General features: G+C 37.9%; 1 protein-coding gene across 1 annotated transcript; it reads left to right on the forward strand.

The window, feature by feature from the left end:
• The first annotated feature begins 6,741 nt into the window (after window positions 1–6,741).
• Window positions 6,742–7,650, forward strand: LOC116904577 (taste receptor type 2 member 104). Its single transcript, XM_032907373.1, has one exon. It carries the CDS (start codon window positions 6,742–6,744, stop codon window positions 7,648–7,650), a length of 909 nt encoding a protein of 302 aa, XP_032763264.1.
• The last annotated feature ends 7,932 nt before the right edge of the window (window positions 7,651–15,582 follow it).

Below are 15,582 nucleotides of genomic sequence, written 5' to 3' on the forward strand. Positions count from 1 at the left end.
CAGTCTCCAGGTGCTCTAACTGAGGCCAGAAGTAAGACTAACATTTGTGTTCTGAGGGACCTGCCTAGAGCTCTCAGGACAGAGGTACCCAGGAGCAGTCTGGGACAGGACGCTTCTGATTTTTACATGCACCCAGAACTAACCCTATGACACAGCTCTCTGTGTGCAAATTCTGCTGGGAGTAAGTCAGTCTCCAGGAATGCTGGCACACAGGCTTACAGGAGGGTCAAGCCACTGTCAGAGACAGCAAGATCAGCTAACACCAGAGACAAGCAGATAGTGAGAAGCAAGCACAGGAACCTAGGTAACAGAAAGCAAGACTACTTGGCATCATCAGAGTCCAGCTCTCCCGCCAAGCAAATACTAGATATCCCAACATACTGGAAAAGCAAGCATTGGAATTAAAATCACATCTCATAATGATGATAGAGGACTTCAAGAAGGACATAAATAAGTACCTTAAAGAAATACAGGATAACACAGGTAAATAAGAAATCCATAAAGAGGAAACACAGAAATCGCTTAAAGAATTACAGAAAAACACAAATAAACAGGTGAAGAAATTGAACAAAACCATCCAGGATTTAAAAATGGAAATAGAAACATTAGAGAAATCACAAAGGGCAACAACCCTGGAGATAGAAAACCTAGGAAAGAGATCACAAATATCATCAACAGAATACAAGATATAGAAGAGAGAATCTCATCAATGAACAGATCCAGGAAACAGAAACTAAACAGAGACAAAGAGAAACTAACAGAAATTATGAACCAAATGGGTTTAACAGATATATATAGAACATTTAATCCTAAAATAAAAGAATATGCCTTCTCAGAACCTCATGGTACCTTCTCCAAATTTGACCATATAATCAGTCACAAAACAGGCCTCAACAGATACAAGAAGGTTGAAATAATCCCATGAATTCTATCAGATCACCATGGATTAAGACTGGTCTTCAATAACAACAAAAACAACAGAAAGCACACATCCACAAGGAAATTGAACAACTGTATGCTCAATGATAATTTGGTCAAGGAAGATATAAAAAAAGAAATTAAAGACTTTTTGGAATTTAATGACAATGAAAGCACAACATACTCAAATTTAAGTAACACAACAAAAGCAATACTAAGAGGAAGACTCATAGCTCTGAGTGGATCCAAAAAGCAACTGGAGGGAGCATATAGTAGCAGCTTGACAGCACACCTAAAAGCTCTAGAACAAAAAGAAGTAAATACACCCAAGAGAAAGATGGCAGGAAATAATCAAACTGAGGGAAGAAATCAACCAAGTAAAAACAAAAAGGACTATATAAAGAATCAACAAAACCAGGAGCTGATTCTTTGAGAAAATCAACAAGGTAGATAAACAACTAGCCAGATGAAACAGAAGGCACAGAAAGAGTATCTAAACTAACAAAACCAGAAATAAAAAGGGAGACATAACAGCAGAATCTGAGGAACTTTTTAATAAGTCATCAGATCCTAGTACAAAAGCCCATATTCATCAAAACTGGGAAATCTGGAGGAAAGGGACAATTTTCTAGACAGACACCAGGTTTGAAGATTAAATCAAGATCAGAAAAAACATCTAAACAGTCCAATAACTCCTAAAGAAATAGAAACAGTTCTTAAACATCTCCCAACCAAAACGAAAAAAGCCCAGGACCAAATAGGTTTAGTGGAAAATTCTATTAGACCTTCATAGTAGAACTAATACCAATATTGTCCACACTAATCCACAAAATAGAAATAGAAGGAACACTACCCAATTCCTTATATGAAGCCACAGTTACACATACAGCTAAACCACACAAAGACCCCACAAAGAAAGAGAACTTTAGACCAATTTCCCTTATGAAATTGACACAAAATACTCAATAAAATTCTCAAAAACAGAATCCAAGAACACATTAAAATGATCATTCATCATGATCAAGTAGGCATCTTTCCAGGGATGCAGGGATGGTCCAATATATGAAAATCCATCAATGTAATCAACTATATAAACCAACCTAAAAAAAACCTACATGATCATCTCATAAAATGTTGAGAAAATATTTGACAAAATTCAACACCCCTTCATGTTAAAAGTCTTGAAAAGATCAAGAATTCAAGGTCCATACCTAGACATAGTAAAAGGAATATCCAGCAAAGCAGTAGCCAACATTGAACTAAATGAAGAGAAACATGAAGCAATCCCACTAAAATCAGGAACTAGACAAGGCTGCTTGCTTTCTCCCTACTTATTCAATATAGTACTTGAAGTTCTAGCTAGAGGAATCGGACAACAAAAGGAGGTCGAAGGGATACAACCAGTAAGAGAAGTCAAAATATCTCTATTTGCAGATGATTTGATAGTGACCCCAAAAGTTCCACCAGAGAACTATTAAACCTGATAAACAACTTCAGCAAAGTGGCTGAATATAAAATTAACTCAATCAAATCAGTAGCCTTCCTCCACTCAAAGATAAACAGTCTGAGAAAGAAATTAGCATGACACCCTTCACAATAGTCACAAATAACATAAAATGCTTGTGTGACTCTAATCCAGCAAGTGAAAGATCCATATGAAAAGAACATTAAGGCTCTGAAGAAAGAAATTGAAGGAGACCTCAGAAGATGGAAAGATTTCCCATTTTTATGGATTGACAGGATTAATATTGTAAAAATGGCCATTGTCCCAAAAGCAATCTACAGATTCAATGCAGTAGCCAGCAAAATTCCAAGTCAATTCTTCATATTCTTAAAAAGAGAAATTTGTAAATTCATTTGGAATAACAAAAAACCCATGATACCAAAAGTTATCCTCAACAATAAAAGAACTGGGGAAATCACCATCCCTGACCTCAAGCTGTATTACAGAGCAATAGTGATAATAGAGGCATGGTATTGGTACAGAGACAGTCACATTGATAAGTGGAATAGAATTAAAGATCCAGAAATGGACCCACACACCTATGAACACTTGATCTTTGACAAAGGAGCTAAAACCATGTAGTGGAATAAAGATAGCATTTTCAACAAATGGTGCTCATTCAACTGGAGGTCAGGATGTAGAAGAACACAAATTGATTCATGCTAATCATTCTGTAAGTCCAAGTGGATCAAGGACCTTCATCTAAAACCAGATAAATTTAAACAAATGGGACATCATAAAATTGAAAAACCTCTGTAAGGCAAAAGACACTGTCATTAGGACAAAATGGAAACCAACAGATTGGGAAAAGATCTTTACCAATCCTACATCTTATATAGGGCTAATATCCAATATATAGAAAGAACTCAAGAAGCTAGATTCCAGAAAATCAAATAACCCTATTAAAAATGGGGTACAGAGCTAAACAAAGAATTCTCATCTGAGGAATATTGAATGGCTTAGAAGTACCTAAAGAAATGTACAACATCCTTAGTCATCAGGGAAATGAAAATCAAAACAAACCTGAGATTCCACCTCACACCAATCACAATGGCTAAAATAAAAACTAAGGTGACAATAGACACTGGTGAGGATGTGGAGAAAGAGGAACACTCCTCCCTTGTGGGTGGGATTACAAGCTGTTATAACCACTCTGGAAATCAGTCTAGAGGTTCTTCAGAAAATTGAACATAGCACTACCTGAGCATCTAGCTATACCAGTCCTGGGCATATACCCAAAAGATATTACAGGCTTGGAGTGTAGTCATCCCAGAGCTTAAATAGAGTTAGCCAAAACTACATACTACACACTAAATATATTTACAATCTTGTAAAGACACTGATTCTTTCTAAGTCAATAAGGACATTCTGGGTCACTTATAAACTGCCTTAATCACAGCAATGTATTTTTTCCTTCTTTCCAACTTCTTTATTGGATATTATATGTGTTTGCATTTGAAATATTGGCTCCTTTCCCAGTTTCCCCTCCGGAAACCCCCATCACATCCTCCTCACCCTGTTTCTATGATGGCATTTCCCCTCCCACTTACCCACTCCCACCACACCACACTGGCATTCTCCTACACTACAGAATCAAGCTTTCTCTGGACCAAGGGCCTCTCCTCCTATTGATGCTAGACAATGCCATCCTCTGCTACATATGTGGCTGGAGCCATGGGTCCCTAGATGTATACTCTTTGATTGGTTTTTTAGTCCCTGGAGCTATGAATGATTAAAGCAAATTATTTTAAAATTAAACACAATATTTTTCACTTCCTAAGCTCTGTGAACATTAGCTTTTTCTAAATTAATCTAATTTTATTTTGTAACAATTTGTCCAAGAAATTGGTCTTAACATTTGCTCAAGATTATTTTGTATTTCAAATAAAATCTGCAAAAAACTGTTACTTGTCTTTTAAATTCTTATTAAGGCTATCTGACAATAATAAGCATAAAAAAGTTAACCTAGTACATTGTAGAAATAGATATTTTAAAAATATGTACCTTTGTCAGTATTCAAGAGTATGACAGAGAATTAATTTTAATAAGTCTTTCTAGAATAGCAATAATATTTATACTAGAGGAAAATGAATAAAAATATAAGTTTAAATTAATTACAAAAATTTCTCACATAAGTACTATTTCACTTATATTGGAATATATTAGGAGTGCACATAATAACTTCGAGGATATGGACACTTGCCTCCAAACCTGGCAACATGAGTTCAATCCCAAGGACCCACAGGGTGGAAGGATACAACCAACTCATGCAAGTAGTCCTTTGAACTCTGAACACACATACTACACAATGTGCACATACATACACTCCCATGTAATAATAAGATAATTACAAATTATATGTTTTAGATATTATTACAGTTGAATCCATTGATCAGGCCAAAGTTCTAGCTGTTTTCTAACTATGTCCTTCAAACATTAGTGAGGGTTAATTCAGTGATATGACTGACATTCTAATTTGAAAGACTAAATTTAAAGATAGCAAAATATTCAGAGTGTGGCATAGTTATTACTTACTGCTCTTGCATTTACAGTAAAATAGGGCTAAAATACATTTTTTTTAAATGTGCAGGTTGCTGAGACGAGGAACAGTCAGCTTTTTAGATTGAACCTCCTTGAAGGAACACTATGATCCATGATATCACTGAGTGCCATGTGTGGGTCAATGACCCTGATGTGGCCAAGGTTTGGGTTGATGTTGAAGGGTCATGTTGACACCTGACTACATGTGTATATACATGGTGTTGTGCTGAAACCTAAGTCCATGTTGTTGTCCATGGGCCATGCTGCCCCTGGGGACCATACTGGCCAGCATGAGTGCCACCTGAGGCCAGGGTTATGTCAGTGCCCCTTGGCCATGTTTGGGTTCATGGTGTTATTTTGGCCAGGTCTGTGTTGGGGCCCATGGCCTGTCTATCATCAAAGGCAATACAGATATCTGTGATCTGTGCTGCAGCCTGAAACCATGCTGATGTTGTGGGACACGTTGCTTCCAGGGACCATGTTGATCTGGGTAGCCTACACTGCCACTGAGGTCCATGGTGATGTCTGGACCAGTGCAACTGCAGAGGGCCATGTCCCATTGTCTGAGATGATTTTAGCTTCAAGGAGAATTGTACATGGAATAGTACTTACAGCATGTGTCTTCAGCAAATGGGTAAAGAAGTTTTCATATTTTACATTGAGAAAGAATATTAAAATGGGCAGTTTTGCATATTTGCTACCAAAATATCCAGAGGGGAGGGACATAGTCAAAAGACATTTAGAAAGGATCCTTTCTAGGTCTGAGCCAATCCCCTTCAAATCTATGTAATGCCTGGAAATTATATGTGCTCTTTGAGTGTGATAGAGGCTCCCTTTGCCCTCATGAGCTTAAGTCAGGGAACAAAGATTACTGAATGGTCAAACTCTACCAAACCAGTCCTGGGCCATTGACTTCTGGGTTCGCTGGCTCACACCAAGAATAGAAAAGATAGTAAAGGATTGAGAAGAACAAAGCAAATTTGCTAGGAAAACTATTGATGGTAAGAGGTTGTCCCAAAAGAAGGATACAACTTTGCTGTCCTGCCCAGTGGCCATGTATGAAACTTAAGGAAGGAACTGGGTGGAGATTAATGCCATCTTTATTAGATCTATCATCCTTTGAGGACATTCTTTGAGAGTCAAATCTGTGAGCATTCCAAATTTCATTTATAAGCATCCTCAGTCAAGTCGGAGAGGTGATTATGTATTGCTTCTCCAGTCAAGAAAGTGGTCATTTTTTTTCACTCTCTTGCTCAAAATCTTCTACTCATTTAGCAGCCTACTGATCACCTGTTCTTTCTCTTTCATGCATTAAGGTACTATCTCATAATTACTATAGACTCTCCCTAACATCACAGAAAGCTATTTCCTTTCTCATTTCCATACTTAAAAAAATGAAAAACAATGGTGATTTTTGTATTTTATATTATATATATGATGTTTTTACTACATAATTCAGCTTATTAAATGCAAATAGTCTCAGAGGGACAAGTAAAATCCATGAAACAGAAACTTCAATTTGCATATTAACAAATTGCAAGAAGACATTCAGCCCACACACATTCTGTAGAGTAGCTGGATCTTACAGAAGCCACAGGAGTGACCATTATGACAATATTTCTCATTTCAACACCACACCTTCTTGATGTCCTCTGGAGTCAATATTTAAAGGGAGAAGATAAATATCAGTTCTACCTCAAGTAGCCACAACTTCCAACAATTCTGCAGCAGGTAACCCACACCAGGTCTAGCCAAAGCTATCTTAGAAATTGGCAGGGATGCTAAGTATGCTGGAAAGCATCCTCCTTTCTGTTGCCACTAGTGAAGCTATGCTGGGTGTTTTAGGGAATATATTTATTGTACTTGTAAACTGTACAAACTGGGTCAGGAATAAGAAACTCTCCAAGATTAACTTTATTCTCACTGGCTTGGCAATTTCCAGGGTTTTTACCATATGGATAATAACTTTAGATGCATATACAAAGGTTTTCTTTCTGACTACGCTTATGCCTAGCAATCTACATGAATGCATTAGTTACATATGGGTCATTATTAACCATCTGAGTGTCTGGTTTGCCACAAGCCTGAGCATCTTTTATTTCCTGAAGATAGCAAACTTTTCCCACTACATATTTCTCTGGTTGAAGAGAAGAGCTGATAAAGTTTTTGTCTTTCTAATTGGATACTTAATTATAACATGGCTAGCTTCCTTTCCACTAGCTGTGACAGTGATTAAAAATATTAAAGTGCATCATAACAACACATCTTGGCTGATCCACTTGGAGAAGAGAGAGTTACTTATAAACTATGTTTTTGCCAATATGGGGCCCATTTCCCTCTTTATGGTGGCCGTATTTACTTGTTTCCTGTTAACCATTTCCCTTTGGAGACACAGAAGGAGGATGCAATCCACTGGATCAAAATTCAGAGATCTCAACACAGAAGTTCACGTGAAAGCCATGAAAATTTTAATTTCATTTATCATCCTCTTTATCTTATATTTTATGGGTGTTCTCATAGAAACATTATGCTTGTTTCTCACAGAAAATATACTTCTCTTTATTTTTGGCTTCACTTTGTCATCCACGTATCCCTGTTGTCATTCCTTTATCCTAATTCTAACAAGCAGGGAGCTGAAGCAAGCCTCCATGAGGGCACTACGGGGATTAAAATGCTGTGAGACTTAACAGAAAAATGGATGCTCTGGAACCATTCAAAAAGGGAATCCCTGAAGCTTTCTCTATCTCCACCATGCTCTCACGCTGTCTTTTAATTGAATCGTTAAACATATTTGAAACCTTTGTCAACTGATGTGATTGCAGCTAATCCAGTGTAAGACTTTTATAGTGAGAGCAAACATTGGAAATAAGACTCCCTGGCATTATACAATTGAGTTCCTAAAGCATTGACACCATTCACCAAAAAAAAACAAAAAACAAAACATAGGGGCAGTAAGCAGGAGTCAGACATGTATGATAAATCTTAACATTTATGACATGGGACTGAGAAGCCAGAGAGATGCACCCTGTGTCTACAGCTTTATTTGTTACATAGTTACTTTTCCTCTCCCACTTAGTTACAGTAGATGCTTGAGAGGTGGCAACAATCATTAGAGTAGGTGATTTGTGGGAAATAGCTGAGGAAACAGGCTGTTTTGGGGGAAAAGAGACTAGAGGACTGAATAAACTGGTCATTATGTGTATCAAACCCAGTGATTTCAGATAAAGCCAAGTTGTGGAGTAAAGATATCTGAGGAAAGATTGTGCTGGAATAGATCCAAAGACCACAGTCTCACTCTGCTTCTGCACAGAGAAAAAGAATAAACCAGGAGCAAATATACACAGTTTAGTATTTTGGCTTAGGGTTTCAACACACACACACACACACACACACACACACACACATGCACACGCACACACACACACACACGCACACGCACACAAACACACATGCACACACACGTACACATGCACGTATATGCACACACACATACACAGATGTATGTGAGCACATACACAGATACATGCACACACACACATACACTCATGTGTATAGAAATATTCACAGACATATATGTCTATTGCTGTTTTTAGAGAGAATTTTTTCTGTCCAACCTAATTATCTAAATCAATGGTTCTCAAATTGGGAATCTCGACTCCTTGGGTGGCTGAACAATCCTTTCACAGGAGTCACATATCAGATATTTACATTGCAATCTGTAACAATAACAAAATTACAGTTAGGAACTAGTAATAAAATAATTTTATGGTTGGGGTTAGCACATGAGGGAATATAGTAAAGGGTCGCAGCATTACGAAGATGACCTAGATGATGTAGATACACTAATCTAAGTTAATGTATTATGTTGACAATTTATAAGAGTGCATTGGTTATATGCTAATGGTCAGTCACTTACATTCCTATACTTATAAAGGATGAATTAAATTGCTGTTTAAGTTTCTCAAGCAATATTTTATATTTTAATTATCTTGTTTTATAATATATAGAGAGATAAAAGTGAAACAAAAAAATTTAAAATATCTGTTTTGGAGAGAGAGACAGAAATGACTTGGTCATCTGAGTAGGGAGATTAGGAAGTTCTTGGAGGAGTCAGAGGGTGGAAAAATGTGACCAAAATATGTTATATTAGAAAATTAATAAAAATTACAAAAGAAATATAATGCCCTAACTAGTTTCAATGAAATTCATCAGATAAGATCATCTGAAATGGCACTCAGCAGCAAAACTCTTTCTACCAAAGAGTAGAAAACTTTACATTAAAACTTATTGATTTCTCAAGTTGCAAATATACTCCTGTATAATGATTACATTTGAGTGTGTATAGTAAGTCCCTGTGAAGACAGATCATGAAATATATATCTGTATTGTGTTCTCTGTGTTTATCTTGGCTTGAGATTTAATTGCATCAAATAAACATAAAACAAACATTATGAAACATGATTAATATTATTGCACCCAATATTTTTGAAAAATAACATTGCTAGATGTTGAAAACACAGAACAAAACCAAATATCAGTACAATGATAATATAGTGAAAAATAAAGACTGAACAATAACTTATTAGTGCACAATGGCTGGACTGGGTGATCTGAATGTAAAGGAGTCTCTGGAGATAAGCTATTATAGATTAAAACCAAAAGAAGACATAAGAAAGGATAGAAAAAGCAAGGGGGAGAGGTAAAGAAAGTCCAATATTTGGGAGGCATGGTAATGCATTTTATAAACTCAGATGTTTTTTAATTTTATTTTCCTTGGAAATTTTATGTATTTACATTTCAAATGTTATGCCCTTTCCCTCTCTCCCATACCACCTCCCTACTCCCCTTGTTTAATGAGAATGCTCCCACTCCCACCCATACACTCCCACTCACAAACTCCCACCCACACACTCCCACCTCAAGGCCCTGACATTCCCCTACACTGGGGAAAACAGACTGCACAGGACCATGGGCTTTTCCTTCTATTAATGCTGGACAATGACATACTCTGCTACTTATTTGGCTGGAGGCATTTATTTATAATAGCCAGAAGCTGGAAAGAACCCAGATGCCCTTCAACAGAGGAATGGATACAGAAAATGTGGTACATCTACACAATGGAATATTACTCAGCTATCAAAAACAACGAGTTTATGAAATTCGTAGGCAAATGGATGGAACTGGAAAATATCATCCTGAGTGAGCTAACCCAATCATAGAAAAACACACATGGTATGCACTCATTGATAAGTGGCTATTAGCCCAAATGCTTGAATTACCCTAGATGCCTAGAACACATGAAACTCAAGACGGATGATCAAAATGTGAATGCTTCACTCCTTCTTTAAAAGGGGAACAAGAATACCCTTGGCAGGGAATAGAGAGGCAAAGATTAAAACAGAGACAGAAGGAACACCCATTCAGAGCCTGCCCCACATGTGGCCCATACATATACAGCCACCCAATTAGACAAGATGGATGAAGCAAAGAAGTGCAGGCTGACAGGAACCGGATGTAGATTTCTCCTGAGAGACACTGCCAGAATACAGCAAATACATGGGTGAATGCCAGCAGCAAAGCACTAAACTGAGAATGGGACCCCCATTGAAGGAATCAGAGAAAGGACTGGAAAAGCTTGAAGGGGCTTGAGACATCATATGAACAACAATGCCAACCAACCAGAGCTTCAAGGACTAAGCCACTACCCAAAGACTATACATGGACTGACCCTAGGCTCCAACCTCATAGGTAGCAATGAATAGCCTAATAAGAGCACCAGTGGAAGGGGAAGCCCTTGGTCCTGCTAAGACTGAACCCCCAGTGAACGTGAATGTTGGGGGGAGGGCAGTAATGGGGGGAGGATGGGGAGGGGAACACCCACATAGAAGGGAAGGGGGAGGGGTTAGTGGGATGTTGGCCCGGAAACCGGGAAAGGGAATAACAATTGAAATGTAAATAAGAAATACTGGTTAATAAAGAAAAAAATACAAATAAATAAATAAATAAGGCTGCTATGAACATAGTGGAAATGTGTCCTTATTATATGTTGGAACATCTTTTGGGTATATGCCCAGGACTGGTATATCTGGGTCCTCAGGTAGTACTATGTCCAGTTTTCTGATGAACCCTCAGACTGATTTCCAGATTGGTTGTACCAGCTTGCCATCCCACCAATAATGGAGGAGTGTTCCTCTTTCTTCACATTCTCACCAGCATCTGTTGTCACCTGAGTTTTTGATCTTAGCCATTCTGACTTTTATGAAGAGGCATCTCTGGTTTATTTTGATTTGCATTTTTTTGATGACTGAGAATGTTGAACATTTCTTTAGGTGCTTCTCAGCCACTTGGTATTTCTCAGTTGGTAATTCTTTGCTTAACTGCATAGCCCACTTTTAATAGCATTATTTGATTCTCTGGAACTTAACTTCTTGAGTTCTTTGTATATATTAGATATTAGACTTCTATCAGCTGTAGGATTGGCAAAGATCTTTTCCCAATCTGTTGGTTGTCATTTTGTCCTAATGAAAGTGCCCTTTGCCTTACAGAAGATTTAAAATTTTATGAGGTCCCATTTGCCTGTTCTTTATCTTAGAGCATAAGCTATTGGTGTTCTAGTCAGAAAACTTTCCCCTGTGTCATATGTGTTCCTGTCTTCTATTAGTTTCAGTGTATCTCGTTTTATGTGGAAGTCTTTGATCCACTTAGACTTGGGCTTTGTACAAGGAGATAAGAATGGGTCAATCTGCATTCTTCTACATACTGACCTCCAGTTGAACTAGCACCATTTGTTGAAAATGATATCTTTTTTTCCATTTGGTAGGTGTAGCTCCTTTGTCAAAGATCAAGTGACCATAGGTGTATGGGTTCATTTTTGGGTCTTCAATTCTATTCCAGTGATCTACCTGCCTGTCTCTGTACCAATACCAAACAGTTTTTATCACTATTGCTCTGTAATACAGCTTGAGATCATGGATGGTGATTCCCCCAAAAGTTCCTTTATTGTTGAGAATGGTTTTCGCTATCCTCGGATTTGTTATTCTAAATGAATTTGCAAATTGCTCTTTCTAAGGTTGTGAAGAATTGAGTTGGAATTTTGATGGCAATTCCATTGAATCTGTAGATTGCTTTTGGCAAAATGGCTATCTTTACTATATTAATCCTTCCAATCCATGAGCATGGGAGGTCTTTCCATCTTCTGAGAGCTTCTTCAATTTCTTTCTTCAGAGACTTGAAGTTCTTGTCATAGAGATCATACACTTGCTTGATTAGAGTCACACCAAGATATTTCATATTATTTTTGGCTATTGTGAAGAGTGACATTTCCCTATTTTCTTTCTCAGCCTGCTTATCCTTTGAGTAGACAAAGGGTACCGTTTTTTAAATTAAAATATTTTATGTATCTTTTAGCCAATTGTTAATTTCACAAGTTGATAATTTCAGATTTCTATGCATATTTTATGAGTCTACTTATATTTTTTTCTTCAAGAGACATTCACTATCCAGATAACAGATACTATTTTAATTTGTAAGTTTTTACTTTTTCCAAGCATCATGGAAAAATATTGCAAGATTTTACAAAATTTTTTATAAAGAATAAACATATAATGTCACTATGTAAACATATTGTGGCTAAATCCTCCAAAATGTTCATAGTTTCCTATTCCTACAACATTGAAAGACCCTCTCATGTAATGACTTTTTTATTTTCTTTTATTCAATATTTTTGTATTTACATTTAAAATGTTATCCCTCTTCCCTGTTTTCCCTTCCTGAAACTCCCTACCCAATCCCCCTCCCCCTTCTTCTATGAGGGTGTTTCCCCATCCAACCATCCAGTCCCATACTGGCATTCCCCTGCACTGGGAAATCAAGTGTTCACAGGATAAAGGGCCTCTCTGCACACTGATGCTCAACAAGACCACCATCTGCTACATATATGGCTATGGCCATGGGTTGCTCCATGTGTACACTTTGGTTGGTACTGGACACTATGGAGGGTCTGGAATGTTAATATTGTTTTTCTTCCTATGGGGTTGCAAACCCATTCAGCTCCTTCAGTTCTTTCCCTAACTCCTTCACTGGGGACCCCATTCTCAGTCCAATGATTGACTGAGAGCATCCACCTCTGTGTTTTTCAGTCTCTGGCAGAGCCTCTCAGAAGAAAATTATATCAGGCTCCTGTCAGTGTGCCCTTCTTGGCATCCACAATAGAGTCTGGGTTTGATGGCTGCATATGGGATGAGTGCCCCAGTGAGACAGTCTCTGGATGGCCTTTCTTTCCATCTCTGCTACACACATTCTCTCTGTGTTTCCTCCCTTGAGTATTGTGTTTTGCATACCAAGAAGGAATGAAGCATCCACAATTTGGTCTTTCTTCTTCTTGAGTTTCATGTGGTCTGTGAGTTGTTTCTTGGATATTCCAAACTTTGGGGATAATATCCACTTATCAGTGAGTACATACTCTGTGTGTTCTTTTGTGATTGGGTTGCCAAACTCAACGTGGTATTTTCTTTGGGTTTTTTTTCATTTATTGGATAAAATTTCAGATGTTATCCCTTCTCCCAGTTTCCCATCCTTAAATACACTATCACCCCATGCTTCTATGAGGGTGCTCCCCCCACCCACACAAGTCACTCCATCACAACTCCCCATTCTGATGTTCCCCTGCATTGCAGCATTGAGCCATGACACAAAACGGAACTCTCCTCCCGTTGATTCACTTCAAGGTCATCCACTGCTACATATGCAGCTAGTGCCACAGTTACATCACTGTGTACTCTTGGTGGTTTCATCCTTAGGAGCTCTGGGGTGGAGAGGAGTATGGCTGGTTGATAGGTTGATATTGTTGTCCTTCTTATGGGATTGTAAACCTCTTCAACTCCCTCAATTTTTTTTCTTACTCATCCACAGGGAACCCCATTCTCAGTCAAATGGTTGGATGTGAGCATTAGCCTCTGTATTTGTTAGGCTCTGGCAGAGCTGCTATATCAGGCTCCTCTCAACATGTACTTCTTGACATCCATAATAATGTCTGGTGGCTGCATATTGGATGGATCCAGAGATGGGGCAGTCTCTGGATGGCCTTTCCTTCAATCTCTGCTCCACAATTTTTCTACAAATTTTCTCCTATGAGTAGTTTTGTTCCCCATTCTAAGAGGGACTGAAGTGTCCACACTTCGGCCTTTCTTCCTCTTGAGCTTCATGTGGTCTGTAAATTGTATCTTGGGTATTCCAAGCTTTTGAGAAAATATATACTTATCAGTGATTGCACACCATATGTGATTTTTATAATGGGGTGACCTCACACAAGATAATATTTTCTAGTTCCATCCATTTACCTAAGAATTTCAAGAAGTCATGGTATTTAATAGCTGAGTAGTACTCCACTGTGTATATGTACCGCATGTTCATTATCCATTGCTCCATTAAACGACATCTGGGTTCATTCCAACTTATGGCTATTATAAACAAGGGTGCTATATACATAGAGAAGCATCCTTGTGATATGTTGGAGTATCTTTTGAGGTTATGCCCAGGAGTGCATACATTCGTGTGTTGGTCCTCAGGTAATACAATATCCAATTTTCTGAGAAACCCTCAGACTGATTTCCAGAGCAGTTATACCAGATTGCAGTTCCACCAACATTGGAGAAGTGTTCCTTTTTCTCCACATCCTAACCATCATCTACTGTCACTTGAGTTTTTAGTCTTACCCATTCTGACTGGTGGGAGGTGGAATTACAGGGTTCTTTTGATTTGCATTTCCTTGATGACTAAGGATATTGAACATTTCTCTAGGTGCTTCTCAGAATTTGATATTCCTCAGTTGAGAATTCTTTGCTCAGCACTGTACCCCATCTTTTAATAAGGTTATTTGATACTCTGGAGTCTAACTTCTTGAGTTCTTTGTATGTATTAGATATTAGTCCTCTATTGGATGTAGGATTGATATTTTACCAATCTGTTGGCTGCTGTTTTGCCCTATTGATAGTTTCATTGATGTACAGAAGCTTTGAAATTTGATGAGAACCCATTTGTCAATTCTTGATCTTAGAGCATACACCATTGGTGTTCTGTTCAGGGAATATTCCCCTGTCCCCACGTGTTCAAGGCTTTTCCCCACTTATTCTTCTATTAGTTTTAGTGTATTTCGTTTTATGTGAAGGTCTTTGCTCTACTTAGACTGGAGCTTTATACAAAGAAATAGGAATGGGTCAATTTGCATTCTTCTACATGCTGACCTCCGGTTGAACCAGCACCATCTGTTGAAAATGCTGTCATTTTTTCACTGAATAGTTAAATCTCTGTTGTCACAGATCAGGTGACCATAGGTGTGTGAATTCATTTCTGGGCCTTCAATTCTACTCCATCGATCTACCTGCCTATCTCTGTACCAATACCATGCAGATTTTATCACTATTGATCTGTAATACAGCTTGACGTGATTCCCACCAAAGTTCTTTTATTGTTGAGAATAGTTTTTGCTATCCTGGGTTTTTTGTTATTCCAAATGAATTTGCAAATCGCTCTTCCTAACCCTGTGAAGAAATGACTTAGAATTTTAATGGGAATTGCATTGAATCTGTAGATTGCTTTAAAAATGGCAATATTAATATTAC

Source organism: Rattus rattus, chromosome 6 (assembly GCF_011064425.1).
Source record: "Rattus rattus isolate New Zealand chromosome 6, Rrattus_CSIRO_v1, whole genome shotgun sequence".
In the NCBI taxonomy this organism is placed as follows: Eukaryota; Metazoa; Chordata; class Mammalia; order Rodentia; family Muridae; genus Rattus; species Rattus rattus.

Bases quoted from the DNA above. Each gene is read 5' to 3' on its own strand.
- LOC116904577 (XM_032907373.1), top strand. From the start codon at position 6,742: ATGCTAAGTATGCTGGAAAGCATCCTCCTTTCTGTTGCCACTAGTGAA.